This window comes from Mastigoproctus giganteus, chromosome 14 (assembly GCF_048544385.1).
Source record: "Mastigoproctus giganteus isolate SK-2022 chromosome 14, ASM4854438v1, whole genome shotgun sequence".
In the NCBI taxonomy this organism is placed as follows: Eukaryota; Metazoa; Arthropoda; class Arachnida; order Uropygi; family Thelyphonidae; genus Mastigoproctus; species Mastigoproctus giganteus.
This window is the reverse complement of record NC_143588.1, coordinates 28,072,680-28,088,636: the sequence shown is the minus strand read 5'-3', so window position 1 is coordinate 28,088,636 and position 15,957 is coordinate 28,072,680. Positions and strand designations below refer to the sequence as shown.

Sequence of the window (15,957 nt, the reverse complement as noted above, 5' to 3'; positions counted from 1 at the left end):
TGAATGACCTTTCCGCATCCTCCGTATTTGGTGGTGACGGGCTCGAACCCCGGTCTAATCAAGAAGCGTGTGCTACGCACTGCTGCTCCTTCCCACCTGGCTACGGAGGCGCCATATAATTACTTATATGGCGCCTCCATGTGCAACAATTACTTGTGTCAGCCTTTGATCCCCCTTTGTGAATTGGGGTCACATTTGCACATCTCCAGTCCATGGGTACCTCCCCTGAGTCCAAGGAAGCTCTCATAATTATGGCTAAGGGTTTGCTTACTCCTTTGCTGCCTCCTTTAATATAACTGGATAGATCCCATCCACCCCAGGTGCCTTTCTTGTGTTTATCTTCAACAATTTCTCCTCCACTTTGCTCTCAGTTATTACAAGATTCTCTAGCTTACTGCTAGAGTTGAATACACCTCTGGCATTCCCCTCGCTGAATAACTCCTCATGTGTGAATGTCGATGCAAAATATTCATTTAGTTTGTTAGCTACCTGAGCAGGGTCATCAACAGTTGACCCATCGATCTCAAGTGGACCAATCTGATTCATCTCCTTCCTACTAGAGTTTACATAAGTAAAGAACTCTTTGCTGTTTTTCTTCGCATCCCTTGCCAAGGATCTCTCGTAATCTGCCTTCGCCTGCTTAACCTCCTTTGTAACCTGGTTACAGATCAACTTGTATCTATCATAGGCGTCTGTGTCACATGTTAATTTGTATGTATCCCATGCATTTTTCTTCTCTGCCATATGCCTCATTAGTTCATCTGGCATCCATTTAGGCCTAAACCTTAAACAATATTTCTTAGTTGGTATGTAAAGCCTAGTAGCTTCCAAGATAAGTTCTTTGAATGCTTCCCATTTTGAATTTGCTGTTGGCAATATCATCAGTTGATCCCACTGTATAGAATTTAAATACAGTCTCAGTCCATTGTAGTCGCCTTTACGAAAGCAATACCCCTTCCCTTTACCCCTAATGGTAGTTACCTCTTTGAGTAACTCCCACTTCAGCACACTGTGATCACTGCCACCTAGTGGTTCATTTATCTGCAGATTCTTAATGCATGAAGAATCACTACTGATAATCAAATCAAGAGTATTACTCCCTCTAGTTGCTTCCCGAACATGCTGATGTAGAAAACAATCATCCAATAAATCACAAAAGCCTTGCTACTGTGTGAGTGACCAGCCCCCAAATTCCAGTCAATATCTGGGAAATTAAAATCCCCCATTATAAGACTCTCTGATTTACTGGCCCACTCTATTTCTCCGAACAGTTTCTTATTATACTCATCAGAGTCATTAGGCCTATAGCACACTCCTACACTCAATTTTGATCTCCCAATGCTTATGTCACACCAAACTGACTCGACACTGCTCTGTCCAGCGATGTCGACTGGCTTCACTTCCTTGTATTTTATGTGTTTTTTAACTAATAGCATAACCCCTCCTCCCTTCGTATCCTGTCTATCCTTTCTGTAGACATTGTACTCCCCAAATTCCAGTTCTGCATTCCTTATATCTGTGTGACACCACGTCTCTGAAATCCCCACAATATCTGCCTTTTATGTTTTGAGCAATACCTCAAATTCATCAAATTTATTTACTAAACTCCTAGCATTGGTGTACACGCAAGTATACATGCACCTGTTCTTTTTCTTAGCTAGCCTAACACAACCCATGTGTTTACTTGTACCCCAATGATTCCCAGCAGTCTCTGAAATATCCTGCATCTTATTTTCCAGGCTGCGGCTCATTCCAATAGAAGCAGTGCAAGAATCACTTTCATCTCTGCCAGTGGCTACTGCTAATCTATTAGTCCTTGTATCCCCCCAGTCTAGCAGTTTTCCGACCCACCTAACACTGCCTCGATAGCATCAGCAAACATTCTTGCACCCTTTCTATTTAAGTGTATCCCATCCCTGTAGAAGCAGTCTCTCCTATTAACAAGGACAGACCAGGCTGAAAAAAATTCTACCCCTTGAGCCCTGCACAATCTTTCCAGGGCCGAATTGATTGACAGGGCTCTCATCATATACTCCCTCCTATCGTGTCTGGGCAGAATTGCAGACACTTTCAATTTCAACCCTAATTCACGGCGTGTACAACTATATCACCAATGTGTACAACTATATCACCTTTTGTGCCCTTAAAAGATGATATCCGCTCTACAACGTCATCAACTTTTGCCCCTGGCAGACATACCCTGGTCCTATAAACCATAAATTGGATCTATCCAGTTATATTAAAAGAGGCAGCAATGGAAGTAACCAAACTCTTAGCCATAATTATGAAAGCTTCCTTGGATTCAGGCCAGGGCCCCATAGACTGGAGATGTGCAAATGTGACCCCAATTCACAAAGGAGGATCAAAGGGTAACACAGAGCTGCTGGAACAAGTACAAAGAAGGGCAACAAGATTAGTGAATGGAACAAAGGGTTGCTCTTATGAAGAAAGGCTTAAGTTTTGCAAAATTACAGTGTTTGGACACTAGGCACCGGCGAGGTGATCTGATAGAGGTGTATAAAGCCTTGAATGGTTTGAGCATGCTCAATGCAGATGGGATTCTTTCTCTTGCTCAGAATAATCACCTGAGAGGGCATAAATTCAAATTGAAGAAAGACAGATGTAGGATAGATGTGCGGAAATTTGCCTTTATCCAGCGGGTAGTTGGTTGGTGGAACAGACTTCCATCCCTTGTTGTGGAAGTTGATAGCCCAAATAAATTTAAGGCTCAGCTGGACAGGTATTTCGAACAAACGGAGGGGTGAAGTGGAAGGTTTTTTTTTTTTTTTTTTTGGGCAGATGCTGCATAAGCTTGCTTTCTTGATCATATGCCTCTACTAATGCTAATGCTAACAAGTAATTACAGACCTGTTAGTTTAACTTCTGTTCCGGGGAAATTAATGGAGGCACCGGTTAAGGGAGCACTGCAGGATCATCTAGACAAGACTTCAGCTTTAGTTTGGACACAGCATGGCATTGTTAAGGGGAAGTCTTGTGTGACCAATTTGGTTGCATACTATGATGTGGTTACAAAGATACTGGATGCAAAAAAATAATTTTGATGTCATCTACTTCGATTTCAGGAAAGTTTTTGTAACTCTTGCACATGGAAGACTACTCTACAAATCGGAGCAGTATGGCATTAAGGGTAAGATGCTACAATGGATAAAAGAATGGTTGAGTGAGAGAAGACAGAGAGTGGTTATCAATGAACAATGCTCTTCATGGAATTATCAATGGAGTCCCTCAGGGTTTGGTGTTGGGCCCATTGTTGTTTTCAGTATTTATCAATGATATTGATGAAGATGTATCAGGGTTAATGTCTAAGTTTGAAGATAATACGAGGGTTGGTAGGTTTGTTAATGACAGTAATGATAGTACGCTACTGGAACTGGATCTGGAAAAGTTGACCAGATGGGCTGAGAGGTGGCAACTGAAGTTTAACATTGACAAATCCAAAATACTGCATATGGGTAGCAGTAACCCCAGAGTAACATATCTCCTGGGTGGTACAACACTCAGGGTAGTGGAAAAAGAAAAGTACCCAGGGGTAATTATGCAGCCAGATATGAAGTTTTCTGAGGAGTGAAAAAAGGCTGCAAGAGTAGCTCGTGGTGTCTTGTAAATGATATACAGAAATTTTGCTAGCAGGAATAAGGAGGTGATTGTCCCTTTTAGAAGGCAATGGTCAGGCCACACCTTGAGTACTGTATACAGGTCTGGACACCTCATTTTAGAAAAGATGTAGAGCTGCTGGAAAAAGTACAGAGAAAGGCAACAAGATTGATGAGGGGAACAAAGGTTTGCAGAACTTAAACCTTTCTTGGTAACACCAAGAAAGGAATTTCTGCAAATCGCAGATTCTAGAGACTAGGCACCTGCAAGGTGATCTATTTGAGGTCTATAAGACCAATTACCTTGTTATCCCACATCTACAAGTTGTTCACTAACAGATTAGAAAGAATACTTGATGAGAATCAACCGAAAGAGCAAGCTGGCTTTAGGACAGGATTCTCAACTATGGATCACCTTCATGTAATATCACAGCTAATGGAGAAAGCAAATGAATATAAAACACCATTATGCCTGTCATTTGTGGATTATGAAAATTAATTTGACTCCATACAGCATAAGGCAATATTTCGGGCACTGGAAAGACAAGGCATAGATACCCCTCATATTATAATTTTGAAGAAATATATGAGAATGCTACCTCCTTTATTAGACTAGACAAAGACAGTAGGAAATTTAAAATCGAGAAAGGAGTTCGACAAGGAGACACAATATCTCCGAAGCTGTTTACTGCTGCACTTGAGGAAGCTTTCAGAAAATTGGACTGGTCACAGAAAGGAGTCAATGTGAACGGAAAGTACCTAAACCATTTACGATTTGCAGATGACATTGTGGTCATAAGCCTCAATCCCAAAGAATTAGAGCAAAATCTTAATCAGTTATGCAAAGTTAGTAAGGATTTTGGACTAAAGATGAATATGACTAAAACAAAAGTAATGATGAACAAGTATGCTATAGAAAGGGAAATAATGATTGAAGGAGCAGTAATTGAAAAGGTGGAGTCTTATACTTATCTGGGACAAGTTATTAGCTGTAATTATGATAAATGGCTGGAAGTCAAGAGAAGAATAAATTTTGGATGGATAGCATTCAGGAAATATAGTCACATACTGAAGAGCAATATCCCAGTTTATCTGAAACGTAAAATAATGAACCAATGTATACTCCCCACCATGACTTATGGAAGTGAAACTTGGGCACTCACCAAAAGAATGGAAGAGAAGCTGAGAACTACACAGCGGAGAATGGAACGAATTATATTGGTAATCAGACTGTTAGGTAAGAAGAGAAACACATGGATTAGGCAGCAAACTCAAGTAAAGGACATTCTTATCAAAACTAAAGAACTAAAATGGGCTTCGGCAGGACACAGCTCGAAGACATGATGACAGATGGACTAAGAAAATAACAGAATGGTACCCAAGAGGAGCTAGAAGAAAACCTGGAAGACAAAGACGGAGATGGATAGGTGAAATTCATGAGTTTGTGGGTAGTAAATGGATGGCCAGTGCTCAAAACAGAAGGAGCTGGAGAGGCCTGCAGTGGATTGAAAATGGCTGATGATGATGATGAAGGCCTTGAATGGATTGAGCAAGCTCAATGCTAATGGAATTTTTCCTTCTTCCTCAGATTACTCACCTGAGGGGGGGGGGTCGTAAATTCAAATTGATGAAAGATAGTTGTGGAATAGATGTGCAGAAATTGGCCTTTAGCCATGTTGTGGTTGATATTTGGAACAAACTTCCATCTTTTGCAATGGAGGTGAGCATTTTAAATAAGTTCAAGACAGAACTAGTCAAGCATTTGTATGAATGGATGAGTGAAATGGGAAGGGTGTGTTTTTTTTTTTTTTTTGGCTGATGCTATATAAGCTTGTTTTCTTGCATCATATGCCCTGCTAATGCTAACGTTAAGTTGAGTAGTTAAACACATAAACACAATAATGAAATCACACATGAATGAGCGAGAGAGAGACTGCAAATTAAGAATTCAGTGGTTGCTGTTATGACAGCAGATGCACTGTGTGTTATAAGTGTAAATCCAAATGATATTAAAAGTCCAGAGCAGCTAGTTGGAATGCCAGAGACACATAGGCATTTTATCATTTATAGTCACATACTGACATCACAAAACTAATCTGAAACAACTTTGATATTAATAACTGATGCAGTTTTATCAATCAGGTCTACTCTGAAATAACTGGCCAAATTGAAGTACAAGTTGGCCAGTTATTTTCCCTTTCTCACTTTCCATGTTCTGAAACCATAACCAGTTCCATGACCAGTGACAGGGAATCCAGATTTATGGAAAACAAATTCACACAAGAATTGATGTTAGGTAACCACATGATATTTTAGTTATGATTAATAGACAACATCAGTTCTTATGTGAATTTCTTTTCCACAAATCTGGATAGCTTGTCACTGGTGATATGCTCTTGAGACCACTGAAAGTGAGAAAGAGAAAATAACTGGCTAACTTTATTTCAGTGTTGGTTCAGATTAGATCTTACCAATAAAATGGCATTAGTTATTGGTATCAATGCTTAGTATCAAAATCGTTTCAGATAAGTCAGTCGTTTGGATTTCTACTTATGACACTCAGCGTTGCTCTGGCATAACATAATTTACAGGCTCTCTCTCTCTCTTGTTCCAGTGTGACTTTATTAATATGTCTGTGTGTTTAATCTACTTGACATTTTAAATAAAGTGCACAGCTAGTTGTGTATAAACATAATAAGCAGTTTTTTTTTTTTTTTTCTGATTATGCTATTTTTTACTATACTAAAAATACACTTTAAATGTAGACAGTGATATATACATATATCAATGTCTACCTATATATACACACACAGAAACAGGACCTCATCTCTACTGACTAGAAATTCTGTAGTAAAGTGGAGGCCAGAAGCTTATTAGACTCTAACAGGGAGATAGATGATTTTGTAATAACAGAGAGCAAATTGGACGAGAAATTGTTGAAGTTAAATATAAGAAAGGCACTTGGGTGGATGGGATCTATCCAGTTATATTAAAGGAGGCAGCAAAGAAAGTAAGCAAACTCTTAGCTGTAATTATGAGAACATCTTTGGATTCAGTGGAGGTCCCCATGGACTGGAGAAGTGCAAATGTATCCTTATTTCCTAAAGGGGAACAAAGAGTGACTTGAGTAATTACAGGCGTGTTAGTTTAACCTCTGTTCTGGGGAAAGTAATGGAGTCACTGGTTAAAGAAGCAATGCAAGATCATCTAGACAAGCCTGCAGTTATAGTTCAGACACAGCATGGGTTTGTTAAGGGGAAATATTGCCTGACCAATTTGATCGGATAATATGATGTTAACACAAAGGAACTGGATGCAAAAAATAATTTTGATCATGTTCATGGATTTCAGGAAAGCTTTTGTTACTGTTGCACATGGAAGACTATTGTACAAATTGAAGCAGTGTTGCATCAATGGAAAGTGGCAGAAGACAGAGAGTGATAATCAACTAATCTATGGACTCTGCTCTTTGTGAACTAATTTTATTAGTGGAGCCCCCCCCCCAGGGTTTGGTGTTGGGCCCACCATTGTTTTCTGTATTTATCAGTAATATACACGAAGATATATTAGGCTTAATGTCCAAGTTTGCAGATGATACAAATGTTGGCAGTGTTGTTAATGTCAGTATTTTAACTGCAAAAGGATATAAAAAAGCCTCTCATCAGATGGGCTGAGAGGTGGCAACTGAAGTTTAATATTGACAAATGCAAAGTACTGCATATGGGTAGAAGTAACCTCAGAGAAACGTACCAACTGTGTGGTACTACACTTAAGGTGGTAGAAAATGAAAAAGACCTGGGAGTAATTGTGCAGTCAGATATGAAGTTTTCGGAGCAATGCAGACAGATAAGAGCAGCTCATGGGGTTTTGTCAATGATATATAGGAATTTTGCTATTGGGGAAAAGGAGGTGATTATCCCATTATATAAGTCAATGGTCAGGCCACATCTTGAGTACTGCATGCAGGTCTGGAAGCCTCATTTTAGGAAGGATGAAGAGCTGCTTGAAGGAGTATAGATCATGTCAATGAGATTGGTGAGGGGAACAAAGGATTGTTCTTAGTAAGAAAGGCTAAAGTTGCAGCATCTGGAAACTAGACACCTCCGAGGTTATCTGATTGAGGGGTATAAGGCCTTGAATGCTGGTGGGGTTCTTACTCTTGCCCAGATTAATTGCCTGAGGGGACATAAATTGAAATTGAGGAAAGACAGTTGTAAAATAGATGTGCGGAAATTTACCTTAAGCCAGCAATAGATGGGAACAAATTTCCATCTATTGTTGTGGAAGTTGATAGCCTAAATAAATTCAAGGAAGAACTGGACAAACATTTGGAGCATATGGATGGGCGAAATGAGAATTTGGCCGATGCTGTATAAGATTGCTTTCTTGCATCTGCCTCTAATGCTAATGCTAACTGCTGTATTTTTCATACAGTTAGTGATTTCAGTTTCAGACTTTAACCCTTTATTTTATGACTGTAATATATATTCAGTCCTCTTTCATCTTGATTTTTCAACATAATTTTTCTGCTGGGGATTTGATCATAACAGTATTTATATAAATTTTTAGCCTGGGCAATCAGAAAGCCCTCCTGTTTGGCCTTCAACTGCAGTAAATGCCAGTCCTCCTGGTAGCCCATCCAGGAATGACCGTCCAGCAACTCCAGGATTTCCTGTACCACCAGGCACACCATATCAAAATCAAGGTAAGACAAGGATTGTATTGTCATCTTTGGAATCTGTTTCATCTAGATCTTTGTGCATCAATAAGTTCATGAATTATTTCTGCTTCTTCTTTTGATGCCATCTCCTATTGGAGGTGGCATCAAAGGAAGAAGAAGAAATTACTCCTGAACTGGTTGATGGAGTTATTGGTTTCATACATTAATGAAAAGAAGAAGAATAAAAAATAATTGCATTTATAGGTCTATCAGTCATTTTTGCTTAGTGTGGGATTTGATGTATAAAGGAATGTATATATCTAATATGTATGCATGCATATTTGATGAATACAGGGGTGGTATGGGATACAGCAGCCAAACTTTTATGAATTAAGTGTTTAAGTCCTTTTGACTTTAAAATGTTATATGAATATATATTCCCTTCTTGATTATATCAGAACTATATGCATTTAAAGTATTGCACATGGTTTGATAAAAAGTGAAAAAATAAAAGAATGACAAACAAGGGAAGAACTTTTTGCAATGAACCACAGATGCAGCTGCTACTTACACACATAGAAGTTCACAGAAATGAAACTGCCAATTACATGCAGAGAAGTTTGTACAGATGCTGCTACTAATTACATAGAAAAGGCAATAAAGTTTGGTAATGCAAAAGGCTGCACAGGGAATGTCGGTAGCAATTCTGAGCAATATCTGCCAACTAAATTGTTTCAACTTGGTGTTGTGTTTGTCTAAAAAGCATTACTCTAACTATTAAATACAATACATATTATGTAATTACACTAATTATACTCTAATTAGATAAAATTAATGAGTGTACCACTATTCTATCCATTACATTGGATTGATATGGTTTGAGGAAGATCTTATCAAGTCATAGCATTTTTTGGAGCTTACACAGCCATCTCAGACCGTTAGAGTATTTATGAAATGGCCTCAAACATATGTCTTGTATTTGTTGATAATAATTTCTTGCCTTTGATAACACTAACTCCTTCCGAATGGTCAAACCATAATACAACATGTGCAGCTTGTCACTAGTGCATGAAGCAACCTAAACTCAGGCTAGTTTATAACTTTTTATCAATATGCGTATACAGGGTGTTCTGCAAAATGATAACAAACTTCAAGAGGTTCTCAGTTAGTGATTTGAGGCAAAACTGCTATATGAGCATGTATCCCATTCTCAGCCTTTAGAGAGAAATGAAAAAGATAATTACTGGAGTTCATGTATTGTGCAAATGTGGAATTTATGATTAACTAAGATTTTAAGTTTAGAAATGCACAATGCCTACATGATATTCTTCAATAAATTTTATCACTTTATTGGTTCATAAGTACAAGATATAGATTCCATTCTGGAAACAAAATTATAACACTGACTAGCTGGCCATGTTCCTAGTGTTTCATTCTGAATCCTGTTTTAAGGCCACAAATAATAACAATATGGTAATTGTGTTAACAATAAGGTAATATGCTGGTTTAACAGTTTGGTACTTGTGCTGCCCAGCTTTTTGATGCAGAACTTAAAGATGTCCTTTATCCTACAGTATTCTGTAGGACATTTATAGAACTTCCTTCAGAATACTCAAATGTAATGAGACGTATTGCAGTCATCTGACAGGTAAAGAAATGTACTACCAAATGAGTGATCAACCCATATTAATTTTCCATATATTCAATTAATACATGGAAAATTATAAGCCCCCAACAAGATATTTTGACTTGTTAGTTTAATTCTGTTTGTTTGTATAGATATTCATTATACTTGTCATTTCATCATATTCATCTAGCACACTTACTATAACCATTACTCTTTCACACAGTTGGAAAAGGCCTTGATTTGATTTCCATTGGAATGAGAGAGAGACTTTTATGCACATTTTTCACTTATGGCTGAGTTATCTATTCTCAAACAAGGTAATGGATGCATAATTTTGTTTTTCATCCCTTGCTTGAGAACAGATAACTTTTTTCTTCTGTAAACTTTGGTTTTTCATCCTTTAGAACAAGCAGTCAGGCACAAAATACACCATAATTTTGAATTAACTTCAATTTACATAACAAATCTTAAATGTATTGTAAGTTTTGTTTGACTCATTGGGCCACTTCAGGTTTGTTAAAAGTTTTGAAAAATTTTTTCCGAATTATTTCCTAACATCACACTGGCTCCATCTGCACTAAATCTAATAAGATTTTCACATAAATAATTTTCATTGAAACCATACTTCTCCAGAACTGATATCAAAGTTTGGTAAATTCTTTCAGATGTTTTTCTTTCTAACTCCACAAGATCAACAAAAACAGTTCAACTATCTTCAAAGTTTTGAATTTCTGATTTTAAATAAACTATTAAGACACTCTTATGTGAAATAGTTGAAGCATCGTCAATAATAACTGAAATTTTACTACATTAACTTATCAGTTTTCCAAAAATTTCTTTCTTATTTCAGTGGAGATGTGTTTGGCGACAAGTGGGACCTTAAATCTAGAGTGCAAAGATACACCCAAATCGACATTATTATTTTTTTGCAAAGCTATTAAATGTTCTATGTCAGTGAATGGTTTATTGCTTTTAATTATGAAATAAATGATGTTTTGATTATATGTAATGCTTTTTTGTGTGAAGCTGACTCATGATGTTCTTTCAGTTTTTTCTCGTTGATGATTGCATATTCTTTTGAGTAGAACTGTGAGCTTTGACAGAACATGATTGCCACTCTGATGAAATATGTAAGTGTTTAGTACTGAAAGTGCTTAAAGATAAAGCCTTTGAGCACCACTGGCATCCTACATTCACATCACTGGCAATAATAAGCCATTCATATTTATTTTTGAAATAATCCAATTGCTTTCATTCCAGAAATGCAAATTGTTTATTTATTTATTATTTATTTTTTTTATGAAAACCCCAAACACAAACGGTATCAAAACCTATAGTACTTAGTACCGTGCATGGGTTGAAGGAGAAGTATGGGGGGAGGGGGATGCAGGAAACTTTGCTCTAGAGACTAAACATGGGTTTCACCACTTCAAGCCTCCAGTAAGCAAAGTGGTGGTATTTCACTTGCATTTTGTACAGGTAACTTTCGTATAACACGATAGTTAGGTTCCTATAAAATGTCGTGTTGTGTGAAACCATCACGTTTTTTTGTACTTTTTGAAGATAACCTCCCTTTTTGTACTTTTTCTTAGAACTAAGAAAAAGTACAAAAAGGGAGGTTATCTTCCAAAAGCTAAAAAAATACACTATTTCATTAACAAATGTTAACAAAAATACATCATTCTAGATTATGTGTATTTTCTGCTCTCTTTAAAAAATCATTAATATGGGTTTGTTTGCTTTTGCTTGATAAAGCTGTGAATTTCATTGCATGTAACTAAGCATTTTTGAAGCTACCTTTTGACCTTTGAGTTCCTTTCGTTCAAGAAACTGCCTTCAAAAAATAAGATTCTAATTGCTCGGTTAACTGCCTTCCCATATGCTTTTTAGTGTAAAATTTGGAAGGTAGGAATTTTCATCTCTGCTGTCATCCTTTGAATGATTTGGTTTACCTCTGTTGCCATTTCCACCAAATCCGCTTCACCAGCCTCTTTTTCTACCAGTAATTCTTGAATGCCTTCAATCTTTTTTTTATTTTTTTAGGAGCATCAGCGACTAAGGCCATGTTACTCTGTGTATATTGTCTATAAATTGCTTGTCTCCTGAAATCGATTTTCTGTTTTGCTGGATGAAGAACCCGAGTTTCTGGGAGAAAAAACCATGCTACCTTCTCCCAAGCCAGACTAACTCAGCCATGTTGTGAAAAAGACCCGTAAAAATTCCTTCCGTCATTGGATTCGAACTCGGGGGTTTTTTCCACCTGATGTGGGGGGGAGGGCGATTCTGTCGACTGCTACCCACGGGGGCTTCAGTAGTCATATCGTCAAAACCTTCCTCTCCTACTGACGTAGCGAGTTCTACTATTGCACCGATTCCGTTTTCTGCCAGTTTGACCATATTTCCGGAATTAGCATTAAATAATAAATAAATTCTGTTTATACTCTGGGACGACCAAACAGTCAGAGGAGTTAACAAGGTAGACAGAATACAAGAAACAGCACCGTATTCAACAGTCACAGGCTTGAACTCCGGTCACTCAAGGTATGTGTAATTATGCACCCGTGCGCCTGACCACTAGACTACGGCACTAGTGGAGGCATTAGTAGAGGCATACGATGCAGGAAAGCAAGCTTATGCAGCATCAGCCAACAAAAAAAAAAACCACTCCCATTTTACCCTTCCGTTCGTACAAAATACCTATCCAGCTGAGCCTTACATTTATTTAGGCTATCAACTTCCACAACAAGGGATCGCCAACCAACTACCCACTGGCTAAAGGAAAATTTCCACACATCTATCCTACATCTGTCTTTTCTCAATTTGAATTTATACCCTTTCAGGTGATTATTCTGAGCAAAAGGGACGATCCCATTGGCATTGAGCATGCTCAAACCATCCAAGGCTTTATACACCTCTATCAGATCACTTCGCCGGTGCCTAGTCTCCAGACCCTGTAATTTGCAAAACTTAGCCTTTCTTTGTAATAGCAACCCTTTGTTCCATTCACTAATCTTGTTGCCCTTCTCTGTACTCTTTCCAGCAGCTCTACATCCTTCCTGAAATGAGGCCACCAGACCTGTATACAGTATTCAAGGTGTGGCCTGACCATTGCCTTATACAAGGGAATAATCACCTCCTTATCCCTGCTAGAAAAATTCCTGTATATCATTGACAAGATACCATGAGCTACTCTTGCAGCCAGTCTGCACTGCTCAGAGAACTTCATATCTGCCTGCACAATTACCCCAGATCCTTTTCATTCTCTATCACTGTCAGTGTAGTTCCACAGAGTTGATACGTTGCTCTGGGGTTGTTGTTTCCCATATGTAGTACTTTACATTTGTCAATTTTAAACTTCATTTGCCACCTCTCAACCCATCTGCTCAACCTTTCCAGATCCTGTTGCAGCAGCAGCAGCATAGTGTCAGTAGTGTCCTTAACAACCCTGCCAACCTTTGTATTGTCTGCAAACCTGGACATTTAGGTTGATATATCATCATCAATATCATTTATGAATACAGAAAACAATAATGGACCCAACACTAAACCCTGAGGGACTCCCCTAATAACATTAGTCCACGATGAGCAGTGTCCATTGATTACTACTCTCTGTCTTCTCTCCCTAACCATCCCTTTATTCATGGCAGCAATTTGCCTCCAATGCCACACTGCTCCAATTTGTGCAGCAGTCTTCCGTGTGCTACAGTATCAAAAGCTTTTCTAAGATCCAAATTTATAATATCAAAGTTATTCCCTGCATCCAGTCCTTCTGTGACTGCATCATTGTATCCAATCAAATTGGTCAGGCAAGATTTTCCCTTAACAAAACCATTCTGTGTCCGAGCTATAACTGAAGTCTTGTCTAGGTGATCCTGCAGTGCTTCTTTATGTGGCTTCCCAGATCACCAGACTTAAATCCTATGGATTTTTGTATCTGGGGGTCATGTAAAAAGCTTGGTGTTCACTTCTGACATTAACACAGTTAAGGAATTGCAGTGTTGGGTTAAAGGAGCCTTTCAGAAAATCAGAAATGACCCAGGAATGCCTGAGAGGATTCACAACTCAATTCAGAGAAGACTACAAAGCTGCGTACGGATGCAAGGACAGTATTTTGAACACCTTTTGTAACATTCTGTAAACATCTGTAATATCCTGTGGTGTTGAAACCAAAAATTAAAAATGTATTATCTTATGTATATCAGTCTTAATGTCGAAGTTTGCAGATGATACAAAGGTTGACAGGGTTGTTAATGACAGTAATGGCAGTGTGCTACTGCAACATGATCTAGATAATTTGGGCAGATGGGCTAAGAAGTGGCAACTGAAGTTTAACCTTGACAAATGCAAAGTACTGCATATGGGTAGAAGTAACCCCAGAGAAACGTACCAACTGTGTGGTACTACACTTAAGGTGGTAGAAAATGAAAAAGACCTGGGAGTAATTGTGCAGTCAGATATGAAGTTTTCTGAGCAATGCAGACAGACTGCCAGGGCAGGTCATGGAGTTTTGTGAATGATATATAGGAGTTTTGCTAGAAGGGAAAAGGAGGTGATTGTCCCTCTGTATAAGACAATGGTCAGGCCATGCCTTGAGTACTGGTACAGGTCTGGAGGCCTCATTTTAAGAAGGATGTAGCTTTGTTTGAGCATGTACACAGAAGGGCAACAAGATTGGTGAGGGGAATGAAGGGATCCTCTTATCAAGAGATGCTTAAGTCCTGAAAATTGCAGTGGCTGGAGACTAGGCACCTGTGTGGTGATCTGATTGAGGTCTATAAGGCCTTGAATGGGTTGAGCACACTGAATTTTTATGGGATCCTTCCACTTGTTCAGATTACGAACCTAAGGGGGCATAAATTCAAATTAAGAAAAGACAGATGTAGATTAGATGTGCGGAAATTTGCTTTTAGCCAGCGGGTGGTTAATTGCTGGAACAAACTTCCATCTGTCGTTGTGGAAGTTGATAGGTTGAATAAATTTAAGGAGGAACTGGACAGGTATTTGGAGGGAGTGGTGTGATTTTTTTTTTTTTTTTTTGGCTGATGCTGCATAAACTCATACACTTGCTTTCTTGCATCAAATGCCACTGCTACTACTACTACTACTACTGTGTTATATGAGGGTTGCCGTACTAACTTCTGCTCAGAATGAGAAAATCTTTCAGTCTCTATTAATTGTTGCACAGTTTTAGATGAATTTCCAAGACGTATTTCAATATCAACAGTATCATAATTCTCTCTTGTTTGTTCCATTTCTGTTGTTGAATGTTTACTAGAAATGTTCAAAAATTTATCCAATCTGTGTTGCCTAAGGGTTATGATTTAAAAAATTTATTATAAATGCAATTTAAAAATACTACTCACAAAGTGAAACTCCAGATGCATTACTTATTGCTGTGAGTAAACTTTTGAGAATTAAACTCAGTGTCTGAAATCAGCTCAAAGTGCTGACATGAAAAAGAGTGAAATCAGAAGGTTACAAGGATTCAACTTATACTTCAGACCAGTAACACCCACTGTCTGTTTACTGAGAGAGCAACAATACAAATGCTGTAATGGCAAACTAATTTCATGCATAAACTTTGTAGAGATTTCCCATAGTTCTCGTGTGGGCGTTTTTTACCTATGCCACAAGTAGTTCACACCTCACCAGAGTTACCAACCTTAGAAAGCAAACCTATGAGAACTGCCCTCGAAATTATACATTATGGTGTGATTGGCAGTGCTACAACACTCCCCCACCCAGTGCAGGCCAAAATCAACTGGGACATTTTTTTCCCTGAGTGAGTAAACTTGTCGGACTCTGCCCAACAATCGGTATGGAAGTTTTTAGACATTTTAACAACCTGTACAACCGTGCCAGTGCATACTGGCTGAATATCACCACTGCATGTGCCTATTCTAATTCTTAGTTACCCTAACACAACACATCTATTTACCTATTCCATGTATTCAACAGTCCCTGAAACCCCCAACACCCTGGGGGTTTCAGGGACTGGTGGAAGAATCACTTTCACCTCTGCCTGTGGCTACTGTTAACCTTTTAGTGTATCAATT

At 38.3% G+C, this 15,957-nt stretch overlaps 1 protein-coding gene across 1 annotated transcript in view; it reads left to right on the top strand.

Moving 5' to 3' along the window:
- Positions 1 to 15,957, top strand: part of LOC150075035 (tensin-2-like) — a 737,845-nt gene that overhangs the window by 649,395 nt on the left and 72,493 nt on the right. The window contains exon 24 of the mRNA XM_090389056.1: positions 8,184 to 8,319. Coding sequence (XP_090245182.1) covers positions 8,184 to 8,319 — 136 coding nt within the window. The remainder of the gene's footprint in view (positions 1 to 8,183; positions 8,320 to 15,957) is intronic.